At 48.9% G+C, this 16,469-nt stretch overlaps 5 protein-coding genes and 1 long non-coding RNA gene across 8 annotated transcripts; 4 read left to right on the forward strand and 2 right to left on the reverse strand.

Moving 5' to 3' along the window:
* The first annotated feature begins 7,676 nt into the window (after positions 1–7,676).
* On the forward strand, positions 7,677–10,318 carry LOC9629943 (VIN3-like protein 2). The gene is made up of 4 exons (XM_002975275.2): positions 7,677–8,067; positions 8,126–8,403; positions 8,451–10,203; positions 10,259–10,318. Exons 1-4 carry the CDS (start codon positions 7,805–7,807, stop codon positions 10,266–10,268), a joined length of 2,304 nt encoding a protein of 767 aa, XP_002975321.2. The 5' UTR covers positions 7,677–7,804; the 3' UTR covers positions 10,269–10,318.
* Positions 10,307–11,196, reverse strand: LOC9629576 (uncharacterized protein YaeR). Of its 2 annotated transcripts, none has more exons than XM_024680212.1 (5): positions 11,089–11,196; positions 10,912–11,029; positions 10,774–10,857; positions 10,517–10,720; positions 10,307–10,459 (listed from the first exon to the last, which is right to left on the reverse strand). In XM_024680212.1, the coding sequence occupies exons 1-5, from the start codon at positions 11,158–11,160 to the stop codon at positions 10,368–10,370; spliced, it is 570 nt and encodes a 189-aa protein (XP_024535980.1). In that variant the 5' UTR covers positions 11,161–11,196; the 3' UTR covers positions 10,307–10,367. The 2 variants fall into 2 exon arrangements, with proteins under 2 accessions (XP_024535980.1, XP_002975446.2); XM_002975400.2 differs by having other exon boundaries at positions 10,314–10,459; positions 10,912–11,026.
* Positions 10,567–11,548, forward strand: LOC112348130. The gene is made up of 4 exons (XR_002992963.1): positions 10,567–10,681; positions 10,743–10,935; positions 10,987–11,368; positions 11,442–11,548. It is a non-coding gene; the product is annotated as an uncharacterized LOC112348130 (long non-coding RNA).
* Positions 11,236–13,713, reverse strand: LOC9629944 (glucan endo-1,3-beta-glucosidase 11). Its single transcript, XM_002975401.2, has 3 exons — positions 13,599–13,713; positions 11,420–13,216; positions 11,236–11,346 (listed from the first exon to the last, which is right to left on the reverse strand). The coding sequence occupies exons 1-3, from the start codon at positions 13,681–13,683 to the stop codon at positions 11,315–11,317; spliced, it is 1,914 nt and encodes a 637-aa protein (XP_002975447.2). The 5' UTR covers positions 13,684–13,713; the 3' UTR covers positions 11,236–11,314.
* Positions 13,617–15,383, forward strand: LOC9629946. 2 transcript variants are annotated; one of them, XM_024680211.1, is made up of 2 exons: positions 13,617–13,712; positions 13,762–15,383. In XM_024680211.1, the coding sequence occupies exon 2, from the start codon at positions 14,089–14,091 to the stop codon at positions 15,283–15,285; it is 1,197 nt and encodes a 398-aa protein (XP_024535979.1). In that variant the 5' UTR covers positions 13,617–13,712; positions 13,762–14,088; the 3' UTR covers positions 15,286–15,383. The 2 variants fall into 2 exon arrangements, with proteins under 2 accessions (XP_024535979.1, XP_002975322.2); XM_002975276.3 differs by having other exon boundaries at positions 13,628–13,712; positions 13,814–15,383.
* Positions 15,312–16,440, forward strand: LOC9629577. The gene is made up of 5 exons (XM_002975277.2): positions 15,312–15,516; positions 15,581–15,651; positions 15,709–15,814; positions 15,911–16,043; positions 16,118–16,440. The coding sequence occupies exons 1-5, from the start codon at positions 15,431–15,433 to the stop codon at positions 16,262–16,264; spliced, it is 543 nt and encodes a 180-aa protein (XP_002975323.1). The 5' UTR covers positions 15,312–15,430; the 3' UTR covers positions 16,265–16,440.
* Positions 16,441–16,469: the final 29 nt, after the last annotated feature.

Consider the following 16,469-nt stretch of genomic DNA (forward strand, 5'->3'; position numbering starts at 1 on the left):
ACCTCATCCATCATCTGTTGAAAAGTTGCTGGAGCATTGTTCAAACCAAATGGCATCACCAAGACCTCATACAAACCAAATGGTGTACGAAAAGCAGTCTTAGGAATATCTTCTTCGGCCATTGGTACTTGCCAGTACCCAGAAGCAAGATCTAGCTTGGTGAACCAACGACTTCGCCCGAGACGATCCAAGAGATCAGCAGTGTGAGGAAAAGGGTACACATCTGGAATCGTTACATCGTTTAACGGACGATAGTCGATGCAGAAACGAATACTCCCATCAGGCTTTGTCACAAGATGAGGTTCACATGCCCAAGGACTCTGCGACTTTCGAATAACACCCTTCTCCAACATCTCCTTGACATTTGCACGTAAAATTTTGATATCCTTTGGTGACCGACGACGAACAGGAACCTTGATTGGACGAGCATCCCCAGTTGGAATCGGATGACGTGTGGCAATCTTGGCTCCAGACGATAGGTCAAAGTCAAAGAGATCAGAATACTCCTTCATGAGCCGGTCAACGACTGCAACACAAAGATCGTCAGAGGGATCGGAAAAGGGAAGAGCAAAACAAGATGGAAAGACAGGAGGAAAGAGTGGGGAAACAAAAGTAATGGAAGCAGAGGTAGAAATAGAGGGATGAAGAGGTACGGAAGTGAGAGGAATAGATGAAACATAAGGAAGTATAAGACAAGGGGAGAAGCCTCAAAGTCACACTTGGCATAATTGCGCTGCAACCAATCCATACCAAGAATGAGGTCAAAAGCTTGACTCGGCACCACCCGCAACGACTGCAACTCAAGCTCGAGATCGCCCACACGCACAACCAGATCTGCCTCATCCCGTGCACATGCATGTGTACGGCCGTTGCCATAAAGAATGAAAACTGGTTCCGCCGCACGACGCAAGTGTAGACGACAACGTGTGGCAACAAGTCGAGCAATAGAAGATAAACTCGAACCTGTATCCACCAACACGGAGAGAATAATAGGAGACCTCTTGTTATAAAGACGAGCTTGGAAAGTAAACACTGGATGAACTGGTGCCGAGTGAACCCCTTGATGATACTCCCGAAAGAAAGATGGAGGGGTCACTGACTTATTCGCGCAAGGTCCCTCCATTACTCGTGTGACTCCTCGTTTCCCGGATGCATCTCGGTGTCCAAACCTTCCATTGCAACAGCACCAACGGGACGTTGCTGACGCCAAGGTCTCCACCTAGGAAATGGAGGTCGCCAATCCGGAAAACGCAGACAACCCCGATAAGTATGACCAACTTCATCACATGCCCAACAGCGAATATCATGGCCATGACCACGTCCTCGCCCTTGACCTTGGACTCGAGCAGCGGCAGCATCAACCTCCATTGGAACATGACCATCACCCACAGGAAGTGGAGCTGAAGGACGTGTAGCGAGAAGTGGAAGAGGCGACATCTCATAACGTTGTGCCAAGCGAAGAGTATCGTCAAGGGTGGTGGGAGCAAGTGCATGCACAAGTCCGACAAGATCTTGACGAAGTGCTGGCCACAACATTCTGTGAGACACAAAATCCCTAGGCCCCAAAGTGGAGCCAGAAAGGATGCCACGTGGTAGTGGCTAAAGCGAGAGCCAAACGAGCGTAACACGTTTGGACCAGAAGCTCCGACTTGAAAAGTCAAGAGTGGGAGTGGAACTCCCAACGAAGTGCTCAAGGAACGAGCACGAAGCGAGCAAAAAGCGAGGCTCCAAAAAGGGACCCAAAAGGACCAACACATGACACGTGGAAGTGTCTGAGATGGACTCGAGTTGGAGTCCGAAGTGGAGTCCGAGATGGACTCGAGTTGGAGTCCGAAGTGGAGTCCGAGATGGACCCGAGTTGGAGTCCGAAGTGGAGTCCGAGATGGAGTCCGAGGTGGACCCGAGATGGACCCGAAATGGAGTCCGAGGTGGACCCGAGATGGACCCGAAATGGAGTCCGAGATGGACCCGAAATGGAGTCCGAGGTGGACCCGAGATGGACCCGAAATGGAGTCCGAGATGGAGTCCGAGATGGACCCGAGATGGACCCGAGATGGACCCGAAATGGAGTCCGAGATGGACCCGAGATGGAGTCCGAGATGGACCCGAGATGGAGTCCGAGATGGAGTCCGAAGTCGAGACTGAGACCGGGACCGAGACCGAGACCGACACCGAGATCGGGACCGAGAACGAGACCGAGGCCGAGGCCGAGTCCGAGTCCGAGTCCGAGTCCAAGTCCGTGTCCGAGTCCGAGTCCAAGTTCGAGTCTGAGAGGGTGAAAGCCCAAAGCGTTCGTCTCCCAGACCCTGGGGGGTTTGGTGAGCTCCAAAAGTATAGTAGGGGGAGGACTGCAGTGGAGCCAGTTTGGCCAGGAAAGGCCAGTTTGGCCCAGGAAGGCCGGACCCAGTGTTGGGTGATGAGCTGCCCACTGGGAAGTCCAAGACTAGAGTGAACACGGACCGACAAGCGGGGTAGCTTGGTGAAGTGTTCAAGAGCCGGCTCTAGTTCCCCCGGGAGATCGACTGGCCGATGCTCCCAGTCCAAGTGTGGGTGGCACTACCTACTTGGATACCAGGCATGGCTCAACGGAACCTCGCTCTAAGCCCATGGCTAGAGCACCTAAAGGCAAAAGGCAGGGAGAGTACCCAGGTGGCTCGCGTAAGGCCACGGTGTTCCGAAATGTTGTCCCAAAGGCCTAGACTGTGGAAAGGAAGAGGAGGAGTCCTCTGGGGTAGTGACCAAGGACACAGTCGTGTGGTGAGGAAGTCCCAGAGGACCATGGGACTTAGGGGTCGGGCCTGTGGGCCTCGATCCAGTGGCAGTGTTGGCAAACACGGCCAGGGGCAGAAAGGGACTTGGTAGGAACTGAAAAAGGGGACTTTGGGGAAGGCAATTCCCCAGGTCTGTGGGCATCCTAAGGATGCTAAGGAGTGGATCTAGGATGACCACTCGTGGATAGATGGCCCAGTCTTGGAGAGACGGGATTGTGATGCAAGTGGTATTGGACCACTAGTGCAGCAAAGGTGAATGGGCATGGCCTTAATGTAACAGGCCGAGATGTCAGTGGTACCTTTGGGTGTCGGTCTTGGGACCGGGCACGAGGAGCACTTGGACCAGGTGCAAGTGGTGAGTGGCATGGATGCCATTCTTGGGGCTAGCAAGTCCCAAGTCCTGAATTGGACTGATGGAGGTTGTGAATGAGACTCCTCCAAGTGGTCGGAGGTGTGGTTAAGTGACTAAAGTAGAATGGAAAAATTTAGTCACTTACACATTCCTAGCTTGATCCGCTTCGACATATTTGGTTCCGCACGAAGCAAAAGACTTTGGAAACAAACACCAAATTGCATCACTAACTCAGATGGCCCTTAGTGAAGACGATGCAATTGTTGGAAAGCATCATCACAGTCATCGGCATGTCCGAAGGCACGTTTGAAGACATCTGGAAGAACACTATCCTCGCGAGTAGCTGCTCCCAAACCGTTGTACCACTGCAACGCCGTCCCTTGGAGACACGTGGGAAACTCACGCAAACGTCGAACATCATCCCAAGAATGATATATGGCAATCACCGTAAAGTGATCGAACCAATGATACACATCATCCTCAGGATTCCCGCGAAAGAACTCCGGCCGAACGCGAGGATTGGCACCAAGAGCAGGAGGAGTTGTACCATGTGCCATGAATGCCACCATCAATTGAGTTTTGTTGTTCAATTGCAAGCGCATAGCATCAAGCAATTGTACCAATTGCTGCTCCAGAGTCAAAGGAGGAGATTGCTAATCTGCCATGGAGACGAATGAAAAAGAAAGAGCAAAAGAAGAGAAACGACAAAAAGCTAGAAGGAAATGGTAGATCTAGACAATGCAAAAAGCTAGATCTAAACCAAAATTCTAAAGGAAAGAACAAAAGAAAGGAAATGAAAAAAACTAGATCTAAACTGAAATCCCAAATCTAAGCACTCCCTAGGGACAATCAAAGGTGCCCCTCACCTCCACCAATGTGAGTGCATGAAATATGGAAAGGGAATACAGAAATGTGCATATTAATTAACCCAAAAACTTTAGCTTATATACAAGAGCGAGTGGTCTGAATTGAAACCAATCCGACGGCTACCAAAATCCCACTATGCTAATATTAGTATACAGCATCGTAGCCGTACACTTGGCCCTCACAATCTATTAAATATCTTATTATATACTAAAAAATAATTGATGAAATATTTACTAGACTTTTGTGATTATTTTTATAATCATAACCCAATAACTTAGCCTTAAGTATCTTTTAATATATATGGCTAAATATATTACTATAAACTATTTTATTTAAACTAAATAACATAAAAATACTGATATGATTACAATTATATACAAGAAAAGATGAACTAGATTATCCTAATAAGTATATAATATATAATATATAGAAAATAAAGGATAAAAGACTTTGTAAATTCCTAAATTTAAACTTCCCAAGATGTTATAAGGCCTAATATTAATCAAAGCCAAGGATCATTAACCATAAATATTCCAAAGCTTTTAATTGATTAAGAAAGTGGATACACTTTTGTTCATATGCCTTTTCTTTCTATATTTAAGCCCTTGTGGATTGTCTCTTAAATCATTCCTTTTAGTTACTTACAAAATTTATCAGATCTAAATATTATTAAAATGATTATTTTTATTAATTACTTATTTACTAAAAATATTGCCACTAAAACCTTAACAAAATATTCTTTATTGTTTTAGAATATTCTAAAATATTCTTATTATTAACAAAAGCTCTCTTGGCTCCTTGTTGACATGGCTCCCTATATTGGAAAATCCCTCCCTACTCATTTGATTAAGATAGCGTCGTTAGGACATATGCAGAGTAATATCTATATGTGCTTGTAACAATGTGCACTGTGTACAAATTCCAAGGTGTTATATAGATTTAGCATAATGGACCTCAAGCAAGCTATGACCATGCTAATCATCCCTTATATCAATCAAACATTAGCACTTTATAGTCAAAATTATCATTTTGAAATACTAAGCCACCTTGCACCACACCTCCCCTACAATCTATTGTAAACACATTGTTATTGATATGTATAAAAAGACATAATTTTCACTTAATTGTAAACTAAGAAACCAAGCAAAAATACTATATTATGGCCCTCCCACACATTCATTATATCCTCTATTTCATTGAACTCCTTTGCCTAATTGCCTCGCATGTGATTAGGCCAACAAAATTGTAAAATTACCCTATAATAATATTTATATGGAGTTGGTCCTCTTTTGTTTATTGTCACAAGCATACTTCTGATATATAGATAAATAACACTACCAAGTATGCAGTATTATTTTGACCCTCTTTAAACGCTTACATGTGTAAATAATTCTATGTAAATAGATGCTTTAATGCTTTAGCTTGCAATATGTAAAAAAGAAGTTACGTCAAAATCATATATTCGATATGGCAGAGAAAATTTACTTTCAATGCACTATAGCTTTACAGGTGATTCCACATTGAAATGCATGTGGGGAATTAGCTCTTTCGCAAAACTCATTTTAAACAAATACAAGCTAATGTACCTTTTATTAATTTTCAGCTCACTCTATATCTATATCTTTTAATTTACCATTGATATACATAAGCCCTACATTATCAAATTCTGACATTGTGAGAGAAGTTTTTCAAAAAGCATTTCAATTATAACAACTTTTAGAAAACTAATTCTCTTGATATAATTTTGAAGTAAATATATAACAAACTCCTTTGCCTTTAGTTACTCCGTCCTTTGTTTTGCATCTCTCTAATTTGTTTGTCCCACTTCCACTTGCTGTGGCTGTGTGTCTTGGATCGAGATTGCCTTGAATTTTGGACGATTCCCGTGCACCAACCACCCGGCAGCTTCACCTGGAGTGCAGTTAGCCCGCCCACAAGCTTGACTTCATACCTCATGCGAGGAAGACATACGGTCTTCCTCGCTTCATGCTATGCTCCATGTGCATGTGCTGTTCTTGATTGCTTACTTGGATAGCATTGTACGCCCTGATACAAGAAAACAATCTGAGTTACAAAATCCTCTCGATCTCGTTGGAAGATTCAGTGATCGTACATGTTGATTGATTCAATCATGGATTGAAACTTAGTGAAGATTTAGAGTTGGAGGGAGCTTGGGAGTTTCAGTATCGTGGCTCCTCGCACATGAGCGTACAAATTCAGTTCCCTATCGATCAATCAAACTCCCTCTCCTCTCTTAGCTTTCAAGTCTAAACCAGACTCCAATAAAGGTTTTCAGGTGGATAGATGGCATTGTTGTCTTCCAGGATTCCGGCTGAGAATACGCCATGGCTAGATCCGCTTGAGAGTGGCAGAGGTTTTTGAAGGGAGCTTCATGCGGGCGCTAGAGGAGCTTCTCCTCACAGCCTCGAACAGATGCATAGTGGCGAATGCATTATGCACAAGTCCCTGGTAAGTGAGGTGCATATGCTGAACTTTATTATCAAACAGTGATAGTTTAAGCTTGCAAACATTCTATTCACTCGAGCTCATGATATACCATTGGTCTCACTTGGGATTCTACGTTGTCTTGCATGCCATTTGTTCACAGTCACTCACCCACACACTATCTGATTTTCGTCCGATCAGCTCAGTCGACAGGTATTCTCCAAACCCGCCAAAGCTACATGCATATCTTGAGATCTCTTCCCCATTGCTCTTGCAAACAATAGATGCACCACGAGGCTCCCATTGTCTTGGCCAACAATCCCTAAGGGTGAGCTTGAAACCACAGATATTTCTCAAGCATGAACCCTGTCGATGATACTCATCATTGGTATGAGCCTTGAAATCATCCCCCGGATTGTCCAGATCTAGAAATTGTGGACCAATTCTAGATGTGTTGTTGAAAACCGATATATCCACTGTTCCGTCAGTTCCCCATTTTCCTGTTGTAATTGTCAGCGTATAATCGCACACCTGGTCATTGAAATCAAGCACATCGTCACATATATATGCAGCAATATAGAATTTTACCTCTGGCTGTGCATTGGTCACTGCTTTCTCAGATAGCATGCATACTGCAGCAACAAGAAGGAAGGAAACGAGATTCAATTCTGCAAACCTTGTTGTACGCTTTCTGTGCTTGTGCAAGAGCCATGGAGCCTATTTATATTACAAATTGGAGCACATAATCAACTATTTTACGTCATGAGCACATGTATGCTTAGAAAAATCTTAATTTTTCGTTTGATAAATGATAAAAATCAGTTAAAAGTTGACTAACCAATGTATCCCGCGGAAGTGAACTTCCTTTGAAAATGCCGCCACAGAAGCTAGCAAATAATAAACAACACCAACAACTCACCACAAGCTCACTCGCATTGGATTTGAGTAAAAGTACAAAGATCTCACAGCCTAAAGGTGACTATAAACATGTAATCTAGTTATAAGTGGTGGATGAACCCTAGTTTTTAGTTTGAAGATGGCCCTCGAGGGTCTCACGCGCGCTCAGCTCATCAATCGCATCAACAGCGAGACTGGCGACAACAGGCGATTCATTGGCTACACCAACGAAATGCTCATCGATTGCGTTCGTGGATTCAATGCTCCTCCTCCTTCCGCTTCTCCCCATCCCCCTCCTCCTCCTCCTCCTCCTCCTCCTCCTCCTCTTCCTCCTCCTCCTCCTCTAGCTCCTCGCATTTCTCCCTCTCTTCCTCTCCCGGCCAGGCGCAGGAAGAAGCTCGAAGCGGCAGGCGCGCAATCTACTGGCTGCAGCAGCCCTAATCCCGCCCGCAGTGCGAGCGCGGCGCCGACGATGCGCTGTGCGAATCCTTCGTGCCGCGCGGTCCTCCACCAAGCCGGCGGCTTCTGCAAGAGGTGCTCGTGCTGGATTTGCAGGAAATACGACGACAACAAAGATCCCAGCTTGTGGTTCGTGTGTGGCGACGGCGACGGCGTTGTCGTCGCGTCCTGCGCCTTGAGCTGCCACATTCAGTGCGTCCTCAAATCCAGCAGCGATGCCATCGTCGACGCGAGCTACCGGTGCTTGAGTTGTGGAGCAATCACTGGCCTGCTCGGGTACGTCACAGAGATCTCTGTTCTCCACGAAGAAGATTATAACTTCGTTCTCTTGTAGGACCTTGCAGAAGCAGTTCTTACGGGCCAAGGAAGCTCGTCGCGTGGATGTTCTCTACGAGCGTCTGACGATCGCTACCAAGCTTGTGAGTGGAAGTGAGAAGTATAGACATTGTGGTGAGAATGCCCAGAGTGCTCTCGACAAACTCTTGCTAGATATCGGCCCTTTCTCGGCTAGAGGACTTGTGAGCCGCCTCTCGTCAGCTACTGTGATTTTGGATTCCATAAGGCAAGCTCTCGAGTCCTTGGACGTTTTCGACGTGAAGCCTCGGCTTCCAGGTAACAGAGTTTTTGTGTTTGGTAGTATTGACGCTTTTCTTTCGCAGAGCCTCCGGTGTTTCAGTTCGAATTTATGGAGGTCTCTATGAATTCTGTGCTGCTCGCGGTGATCCAGAAAACGCCTGGAAGTTCCGGGGAGAGTATACTGGGCTTCAAGCTCTGGCATAGAAAGAATCGGGGCACATACCGCTCTGTGCCAACGACAACCATTTCGGTCTTGCAGAAGGCCCTGGTAACCGACTTAAAGCCGGGTACAGGCTACATGTTCAAGGCCGTAGCTTTTTCGGCCAAGGGTGACGAAGGGTTTTGCGAGTCCAGGTGCTACACGAAACAAAAAGAGGAAGCTTGTGCCGATCCTTTAATGAACTGTGGCATGAGCTCGGGCCAGATAGCTAAAGAGGGAGCGGTGCTGCTCAACCCGAAGGCTGAAGTGGTGGACGACCAAGCCCATGTCCAAGAAACTTGTTCGATCAAGTGCATGGAAAGCTGCAAGCCTGAGACTCTTCTTCCAGAAACGCAGACGGCATTGGAAACTGGGATCAGTGCCTGCTCCGAGGAGAAGGCTAGTGCTACATCATCAGCTTCAGGTGTGGTGGACGCCAATTGTCCTTCGACAGCTGCAGAACCAGCGAGCTTGCCATCGATGAATGTCAAGCATACTGCACAGCAGGAGAACTTAATAGATTGTGCGCAACGGAAGGACGATGTGCCTTTTCAAACAGTGACTACGACGGCACCGGAAGATAGTGTATATCGAGAAGTTCCTTCAACTACAGGTTTGGAAGCTGCTCCAGGGGTTCAACCAGTCAGGTTGCAATTTCACAACTTGATGAAGATTTCCGAAGCAGTAAGGATGGCAACTCCAAAGAATTCAACAACAGCAAGGAACTCAAGTGCCATTTCTGATGTACCGAACACAACAGCGAAGAACTTAACTTCTAAGTTGGAGACACCATCATCAGATTCAGGTGTGGTGGACGCCGAGCTGAATTGTCCATCGACGGTTGCAGAACCGGCGAGTTCGCCATCGATGGATGTCAAGCATACTGCACAGCATGAGAACTTAATAGACAGTGCGCAACGGAAGGATGACGTGCCTCTTCAAACCGTGACGACGGCGCTGCAAGATAGTGTAGTTCCTTCAACAGGCTTGGAAGCTGCTTCAGGGGTTCAACCAGTTAGCTTGCAATTTAACAACTTGATGAGGATTTCCGAAGCAGTAAGGATGGCAACTCCGAAGAATTCAAGCCTGGGCTTGGAGACAACGGCGAAGAACTCAATTACAAACACCACAGCGAAGAACTTAAGTACTGACTTGGACTTGGAGACAAGGGGGAGAGACTCAGAGACAGAGACGACGAATTTGACATGCTCGACTACAGCTGCAAAGAACTCGAGCGCTAGTTCGCAGACGTGCAAGTCCAAGTCGGCTGTTGAGCATCCTTTCGTAACTGGACCAAGGAATGCGGACGACGATTCAGCGTCCAAGAAACGAAAAGCTGACGAGCCTGCGGCGGCGAAAATAGTTCACGCCGGGGACAGGGACAACACGAGCTATAAGAGTGCGTGGAGGTGGACGGACAAGATATTCGAGCACTGTGTGAAGATGGTGCGGTGGCTCGAGTGCCAGGGCCACATAAAACCCGAGTTCCGGATGCGTTTCTTCACTTGGCTGGGGCTGAAGGCCAGTGATCAGCAAAGGCGTGTCGTGAGCATCTACATTCAGTCCATGATTGACGATCCGGTTGGTCTTGCCGCACAGCTTATGGATGCTTTTGAGGAGGCGATTGCTATTTCCAGGCATAGCTCTAACCACGATCGGCAATGAAAGTTCTAACCGAAGTCTCTTCTTCAGGAACTGCTAGATGGTTTTTTCTTTAACAGCGCGGAGTGACAAACAATGTGGGATATGCAAAGTAAGTTATCTTCGTTTTTCTTTTCCCCTTTCGATCTAACTTAAAAGCTTACATAGGCTCTGCGAACTCAAGCGCGTTGCCGTCTGGATCACGGGTGAAAAGAGCAGGTCTTCCGGATTTGCTTGCAGTGTAAACAATGCCTTGCCGTCACAGCAAGAAAGAGATCATGTCAGGAATCAGGGAAATTCAAGAGATACCTGCGCTGTCTAACGCAGCCTGAAGTTTAGAGACGTCTTTAATGGTGACGCACGCGTGACGATCTCGTCCACCATGCTCCGGTCGACCAGTTAAAGGATCCGGATTTGGAAGCTCCATGAGATGAATCATACCAGGACCAACCCACAACCATGCTCCACGATACGGTAACTTCTTTTCGGGTCTCTCTGGATTCAGCTCTAATCCTGAAACTCTTTTTTTTTCCAGAGCACATACTGGGAAATAATTGAACACTCACCTAAGACACCGCAGTAGAATTCCAGCGACTTTTCCAGATTGCTGCAAAGGAACCCAACATGATGCAAGTCTATGTACTCAATTGCTACACAGAGACAAGGAGATGGCAAGAGTCAGAACAAGCTAGCTATAAATCAACCGCTTTTCGAGGACGAATCCTTAGGTGAGATTGCAGAACTGGATGTTGCTGCTGACCGGCAAAGAGTTTTTGCAGTCTTTTGTGATACGACACTCTGAATTGCTGGTGATTGGAGCTGCTGGATTGAAAGCAATGGGTGAACACACAGACGATAGAGGATACGATGGGGATACTTACGGTTCGAGCTTGCAGTCTAGGAGCCCTGGTACTTGCGCCGATGCAACCGTAGGTATGCAAGCCAGTCGCCATGCTAAACTTGTGGCGAGAGAATTAAAAGCCAAAGACCAGTCTCGAACCCTCGAATTTATTTCCGAGTTCAGCATCAACAACAGGTTCACCATTTTGGATTTGTAGAGCCTCACAATTATACAAAAGACTGCACGATTTACACACCGCGAAAACTTTACTGAGACGGATAGATGCACGAACCAGAGCCTGCAAAACCAACAACGACGGGGTAAGTCGCGCAAAATTTTTATTTTCTCTTCCTTTTTTGTTTTCAACTTACTTGGATCCGATACTGTGACCAGTGCATTCCCATCGAAGTAGCAGTTCCAGTAATTCCGACCGTGTTTCTGGTAGTAGCTGTTAAAGGCATACGAAGCATGGGCATCGACGGTATTTGGCTGGAAGCAGCTTCCACCGGGTTGAATTGCCGAGCAGTCTGCTCCTCCTTCACCACAGGCGTAGTTGAGAGCCGACATGAGCGTCGCAGTATCACCTCCCGGTTTTGCTACGCACCAGATGTGAGTTCCTCCGCCTTGGCCTGGAGATGGAGTCGTCGGAGCCGATGGAGGTGGTGGCAGCATGACAACCGGAGCAGGATTCACCGGAGGATAGTAGTATGGAGGCCGGGGTGATGGAACGTAAACAGGTGTTGGAGGTGGCAGCATTGGAGAAGGATAAACTGGAGGATAGGATGGTGAGGGAGGATAGACAGGCGGTGGACGATAGACGGGCGGCCATGGAACCACAGGAGGATGTGGAGGAGGTCTTGAGATGACTGGAGGAGGGGAGTAAGATGGTGGTGGTGGCATTGGTCTTGATGGAGGACAAGTGGGAAGAGGCGGTGGCGATGGTGGTGGTTTCGTTATGTGTGGAGGTGGTGGTGAAGGAGAGCGCGATGGCGGTGGATAAACTGGTCTATATGGAGATGGAGGCGGTCTTGGTGGCGGTGGCGGTCTTCTAGTCGTCATTGGTGAAGGTGGTCGTGGTATTGGAATGGTAAATGGTGATGGAGGTGGCCGCTGGATGGGAATTTGCAAAGGTGGTGGAGGATTGCCGGAAGGAGATGTGGAATGGCCCTGGAGAATTCCAATGTCGTAGACGGTGGAGAGATCACCCGGCCTGAAGAGTCCGAAGTTTCTCTGCGAGGTCGGGCCGGGCTTCTGGTTCTCGTTGAAGAGAGCGAAGATGAAGACTTGAAGCTCCTGCTTTGGTCGCATCGGTGTTCCGGCCCCCGATTGTATGTGCTTGACGAGGTTCCGGTTGTAAGTCATCGCGTTGGAGACGCTGGCCGCCAGCTCGATGGGAGAGCCGTTTGACGGCCAGCCCGTCTCGGAGACGAGGACAGGGATGTTGGTGAAGCCGAGCTTGCTCATGGCCGAGTAGACAGCGTCGACTTGTGCATCGAAGAGATTGTCGTAGTGGAGCTTCGACTTTGAATCGGTGACGCCGTTGTTGGTGAGGAATAGCGCGTACGCCAGGGAAATGTCGAGCGGCTTGGCCTTGTAGGAGAAGTAAGGATAGATGTTCACCATGAACGGGGCGCCGGTCTGGTTGAGGAAGCGGAGAAGCGGCAGCATGACCGGCTTGGTGATGGAGTCCTTGAACTCTCCAGCGGAAGGAGGGAAGCTCTTGCCGAGGATGGCCATGGAGTGGGAAGTGGAGACGAAGACCCGGTGGCTGAGCTTGAGGTCGTCGAGGGCCGTGTGCAAGTTGGTCATGACAGTGACGAGCTGCGTGTGGACGGAGGAGGAGACGTTGGCCTCGGTGAGCACCTGGTTGCCGACGGAGATGATCTTGATGGGGGAGGACTGCATGTAGAGGGCGACGTTCTCGCTGGCCCATTTGAGCGCGACTTGGTAGTCGAGGAGGCTGGTGATGTCCTCGTTCTTGACCGTGACGATGAACTCGACGCTACTGCCGGCAAAGGCACTGAGGACGAGGGGATTGGCATCGTAGAGCTTGACTTTGCGGATGGTGGTGGAGCGGATGAGCTGCACGACTCGCTGCGGAGATGGGAGGTTGTTTGCGACTTGGCCGTAGTTGATGCCAATGTTGGCGCTGGTGGCGGCCTGAGCACCTGGTGGAAGAGCAGGACGGTATCAGAAAGAGGAAACCGGGTGACCAAGCACAGGAATGGAATGAGAATATGGAAGCTTTCACAGGAATGAGAAGATGGAGGTTTCCCAGGAATGAGAAGATGGAAGCCTTCTGACGCACATTGACGGAGCAGTGGTCACAAACTCACAGGCTTGGGAAGGTAGAGAGACGAGAAGAACTTGCGAAAAGTTCGCAACATCGACGGAGCAGTTGTCACAAACTTACAGGCTTGGGAAGGTAGAGAGACGAGAAGAACTTGCGAAAAGTTCGCAACATCGACGGAGCAGTGATTGCAAACTCACAGGCTTGGGAAGAGCGAGAGACGAAAAGAACTCGCGAAAAGCTGGAGAGCTTTCACTTACATCTTGGCGAGTGGAAGACGGCGATGGTGGAGGAGACGATGGCGAGCGTCAGCAGCCAGCCCAGCGAGGAAGCTCTACTTCGCATTGCGGGAACTCAAGCGGATCTTCCTCCAGGTATCATTTCAGCTCAGCTCTTCTGGATTTTTCCTTTCGGTTTTCGTAGGATCTTGTCGTGCTGCCAAAGCGACGATTTCTCACCAATGCGTCTAAACAAGGGGATGAAAAGCGAGCACTTGCTTGGTAGTGGGTTCCCTCCGTAGCAAAAGCAAGACGAAAAGAAAAGCAGAGACAGTGAGGAAAAAGCAGCCACTTGAAAATTCATTCTTTCGCACATGGTTCTAGTCTCTCAAGGCGCGGGCCGTGGCCGCCGTTGGATCGGCTCATTGCTCAGATGTTTAAACGTGAGCCGCTGGATCCAGCATATTCGTGCAGTTTGAATTTGGGCCGTTGGATTCCATGATGGGATAGGGTTTAGGGTTCTTATTCGGCTATGGCGATGGCAGCAGTGCCTTACTCTTGTCTCGTCCGTCTCCAGCGTTCCAGGCCCCACATTGTGCCCGCAAGATGCTCTTCTCCCGGCCCTGCGACGATCGGATGCTGCCGCTGGAAGAAAACGTGGTATTTCTCCGGATTTCTCAGCAGGAGGCCGCTCGATCCGGCTAGGGCTCTCGACGAGGAGGGATACTACGTCCAGGAGGAGCAGGATTACATCCATCCCAGGTATCCTTTCAGCAACCAGTTCAATCCCGTGGACGACCGGACGCTGCTCGAGAAGGCCGCGGACGAGCTGGAGAAGATCACCCCGCTCAAGGCCGTCAAGATCGCGACGCTGGCGGCGCTGGTCTGGACGGCCGCGCAGTGGTTCCTTGGCGCGGTGGTTTTCAACTCAAGCTTGTGGATGTACGCGAGCTGGGCGCTCATCTTCTGGCCATGGCCGGCTGCGCTGCTCGTCGGCGCTGGCGCGTGCTTCCTGGCTCACAAGCGCTACACTCGGTGGGACGATCGAAAGTACCGGACAAGAGCTCGCGACAGAGATGCGCTGATAATCATCGCGGGGGCGCTGCTATGGCTCATCCTCGTCCCTCTCGGCCACTTCCAAGGCTACGTCGAAGGCTTCCCGGCGATCTTCTATGGCGTCTACTGCGCCTTCTTCATGTTTGAGAGGATGATCCGGATGAGAGTCTATGGCAAGACTGATACAGGCCCAGAGGACAAGGACTGGGCTCTTCCGGTGAGCCGCGCGACTTGGATTGGGTTCGCGGGATCGGTGGTGGCGGGGCACTGGCTGGCGGCGTTTGAGTCGCCGCCGCTGGTGGAGAGCTGGAACCTCGGGTGGCAGGCAAAGGTGGCGGCGGTGATGGTGCTGGCGGCGCTGGCGCTCAAGTACTACGGGACTTACTTCCTTCTCAAGTTCTCCAAGAAGGTGGACAGTCCAAACATCGTGGTGCCGTTCGGGCCTTACCGCTGGGTGAGGCATCCCATCTATGGCAGCAGCATTCTCCTCTTCTCGGCGTTTTGCCTGGCGCTGCGAGCCTACGGAAGTATGGCGCTCATCCTCGCCGGCTGCCTCTTCTACTACGAGCAGCTGGTCCAGCGCGAGGAGGAGCTACTACTCAAGCATTTTGGCGAGGAGTATGGAAGCTACAAGAGGAGTGTGACCAAGAAGTACGTACCTTACTTGTACTGAGACAGCCTTGGTTTTTTTTCTTTCAGCAGGGGTGGGAAGAGTAGGACAGACATGTTTTGCGAGCTTTCCATGAACTTAGGAGAGTCAAAAGCGAGAAATTGCGGCGGGAGTGACCTAAGGATCTGAGGGGTGAGAGAGACGAGAGATGGGAAAGATGGGCTTGCGGAACAACTGGTTGGTTCGTTGGATGAGACGCCGCATTGTGGATCCCGTGCTCGGCTTCGTCCGGAGGTAAGCTCTTCTCTCGTTCTTCTTTTTGTTTCGTTCTCGAATTGATTGGGTCTTTGAACATCAGGGGAACGGAACCCAAACAGCTCGCCTTGTCCGGTGCTCTCGGGATCACGCTCGGAGTCTTCCCAGTCTATGGCAAGTTTCCTAAGCTATCTAGAGAGCTCGTTTTTAATCTTTGCTACCTTCTTGTAGGTGCTACTGCGTTGCTGTGTGCTCTTGCTGCTCTGGTCCTTCGATCTAAGTGCCATGTCCCGTTGCTAATGCTGGCAAATCTCGTAGCTACACCGATAGAACTGAGGTAGGCCATCCACTGCCCGCTTTGAAGCTCCATCTTCTTTGAAAATCTCAATTCCGCTACTTTCATATATTCTCAACTTTACTTTCTCGTGGACAGCTTGATTATCCCGTTTTTGCGAGTTGGAGAGTACGTTCTCGGAGCGGAGCACATCGCTCTGACAACAAGCACATTCAAAGAAGCCTTCTCTGGCCATTTGCCTCGACAAGTGATCTTTGGCCTTTTGTACGCAGTACGTGTTTTTTGCTCAGTTCTCTTGCTGTAACTATCTGGTTATTGATTCTTGATTCTTTGTTTGGTGAAAAGGTGCTGGGATGGATCGTTGCCTCGCCCTTCATCTTCTGCGGGCTGTATGCAGCCTTCCTCCCGATGTTCCAGAGCTTGAGCCGCAAAGTTAGAAGCGAACCATTGATCCGGCAAGGCCGTTCCTCGTCCAGGCCCCTGAGCGTTTGAATCTCTTGGCAATGCAAGTCAAATGCAGCGAGGTTTAACTCTAAAAAAGCTCGCTATGAGTCTTGGTACTAGTGTTGTAACCTTTAGTCTTGTATTTTTCGCTTCAGCCTGCCTGCCTGGTTGCTGGCAATTTTCTGACAAGCGCTTTGGTGAGAAAAAAGATCCACTTTCCAGAACTGTGTTGTGTACATGAAAGCAAGACTAC

Source organism: Selaginella moellendorffii, unplaced genomic scaffold (assembly GCF_000143415.4).
Source record: "Selaginella moellendorffii unplaced genomic scaffold, v1.0 SELMOscaffold_27, whole genome shotgun sequence".
NCBI lineage: Eukaryota > Viridiplantae > Streptophyta > Lycopodiopsida > Selaginellales > Selaginellaceae > Selaginella > Selaginella moellendorffii.

What these genes read in the sequence shown, in the direction of transcription:
- LOC9629943 (XM_002975275.2), top strand. Translation starts at nt 7,805, where the DNA reads ATGCGCTGTGCGAATCCTTCGTGCCGCGCGGTCCTCCACCAAGCCGGC. An exon ending in GCAATCACTGGCCTGCTCGG is followed by an intron (nt 8,068 to 8,125) that starts GTACGTCACAGA and finishes GTTCTCTTGTAG; the next exon opens with GACCTTGCAGAAGCAGTTCT. An exon ending in CGTGAAGCCTCGGCTTCCAG is followed by an intron (nt 8,404 to 8,450) that starts GTAACAGAGTTT and finishes TTTCTTTCGCAG; the next exon opens with AGCCTCCGGTGTTTCAGTTC.
- LOC9629576 (XM_024680212.1), bottom strand. Translation starts at nt 11,160, where the DNA reads ATGGCGACTGGCTTGCATACCTACGGTTGCATCGGCGCAAGTACCAGG. An exon ending in CTAGACTGCAAGCTCGAACC is followed by an intron (nt 11,030 to 11,088) that starts GTAAGTATCCCC and finishes CTTTCAATCCAG; the next exon opens with CAGCTCCAATCACCAGCAAT. An exon ending in GGATTCGTCCTCGAAAAGCG is followed by an intron (nt 10,858 to 10,911) that starts GTTGATTTATAG and finishes GTCTCTGTGTAG; the next exon opens with CAATTGAGTACATAGACTTG.
- LOC9629944 (XM_002975401.2), bottom strand. Translation starts at nt 13,683, where the DNA reads ATGCGAAGTAGAGCTTCCTCGCTGGGCTGGCTGCTGACGCTCGCCATC. An exon ending in CGTCTTCCACTCGCCAAGAT is followed by an intron (nt 13,217 to 13,598) that starts GTAAGTGAAAGC and finishes CTCTTCCACCAG; the next exon opens with GTGCTCAGGCCGCCACCAGC. An exon ending in GGTCACAGTATCGGATCCAA is followed by an intron (nt 11,347 to 11,419) that starts GTAAGTTGAAAA and finishes TTGGTTTTGCAG; the next exon opens with GCTCTGGTTCGTGCATCTAT.
- LOC9629946 (XM_024680211.1), top strand. Translation starts at nt 14,089, where the DNA reads ATGGCGATGGCAGCAGTGCCTTACTCTTGTCTCGTCCGTCTCCAGCGT.
- LOC9629577 (XM_002975277.2), top strand. Translation starts at nt 15,431, where the DNA reads ATGGGAAAGATGGGCTTGCGGAACAACTGGTTGGTTCGTTGGATGAGA. An exon ending in GTGCTCGGCTTCGTCCGGAG is followed by an intron (nt 15,517 to 15,580) that starts GTAAGCTCTTCT and finishes TTTGAACATCAG; the next exon opens with GGGAACGGAACCCAAACAGC. An exon ending in CGGAGTCTTCCCAGTCTATG is followed by an intron (nt 15,652 to 15,708) that starts GCAAGTTTCCTA and finishes ACCTTCTTGTAG; the next exon opens with GTGCTACTGCGTTGCTGTGT.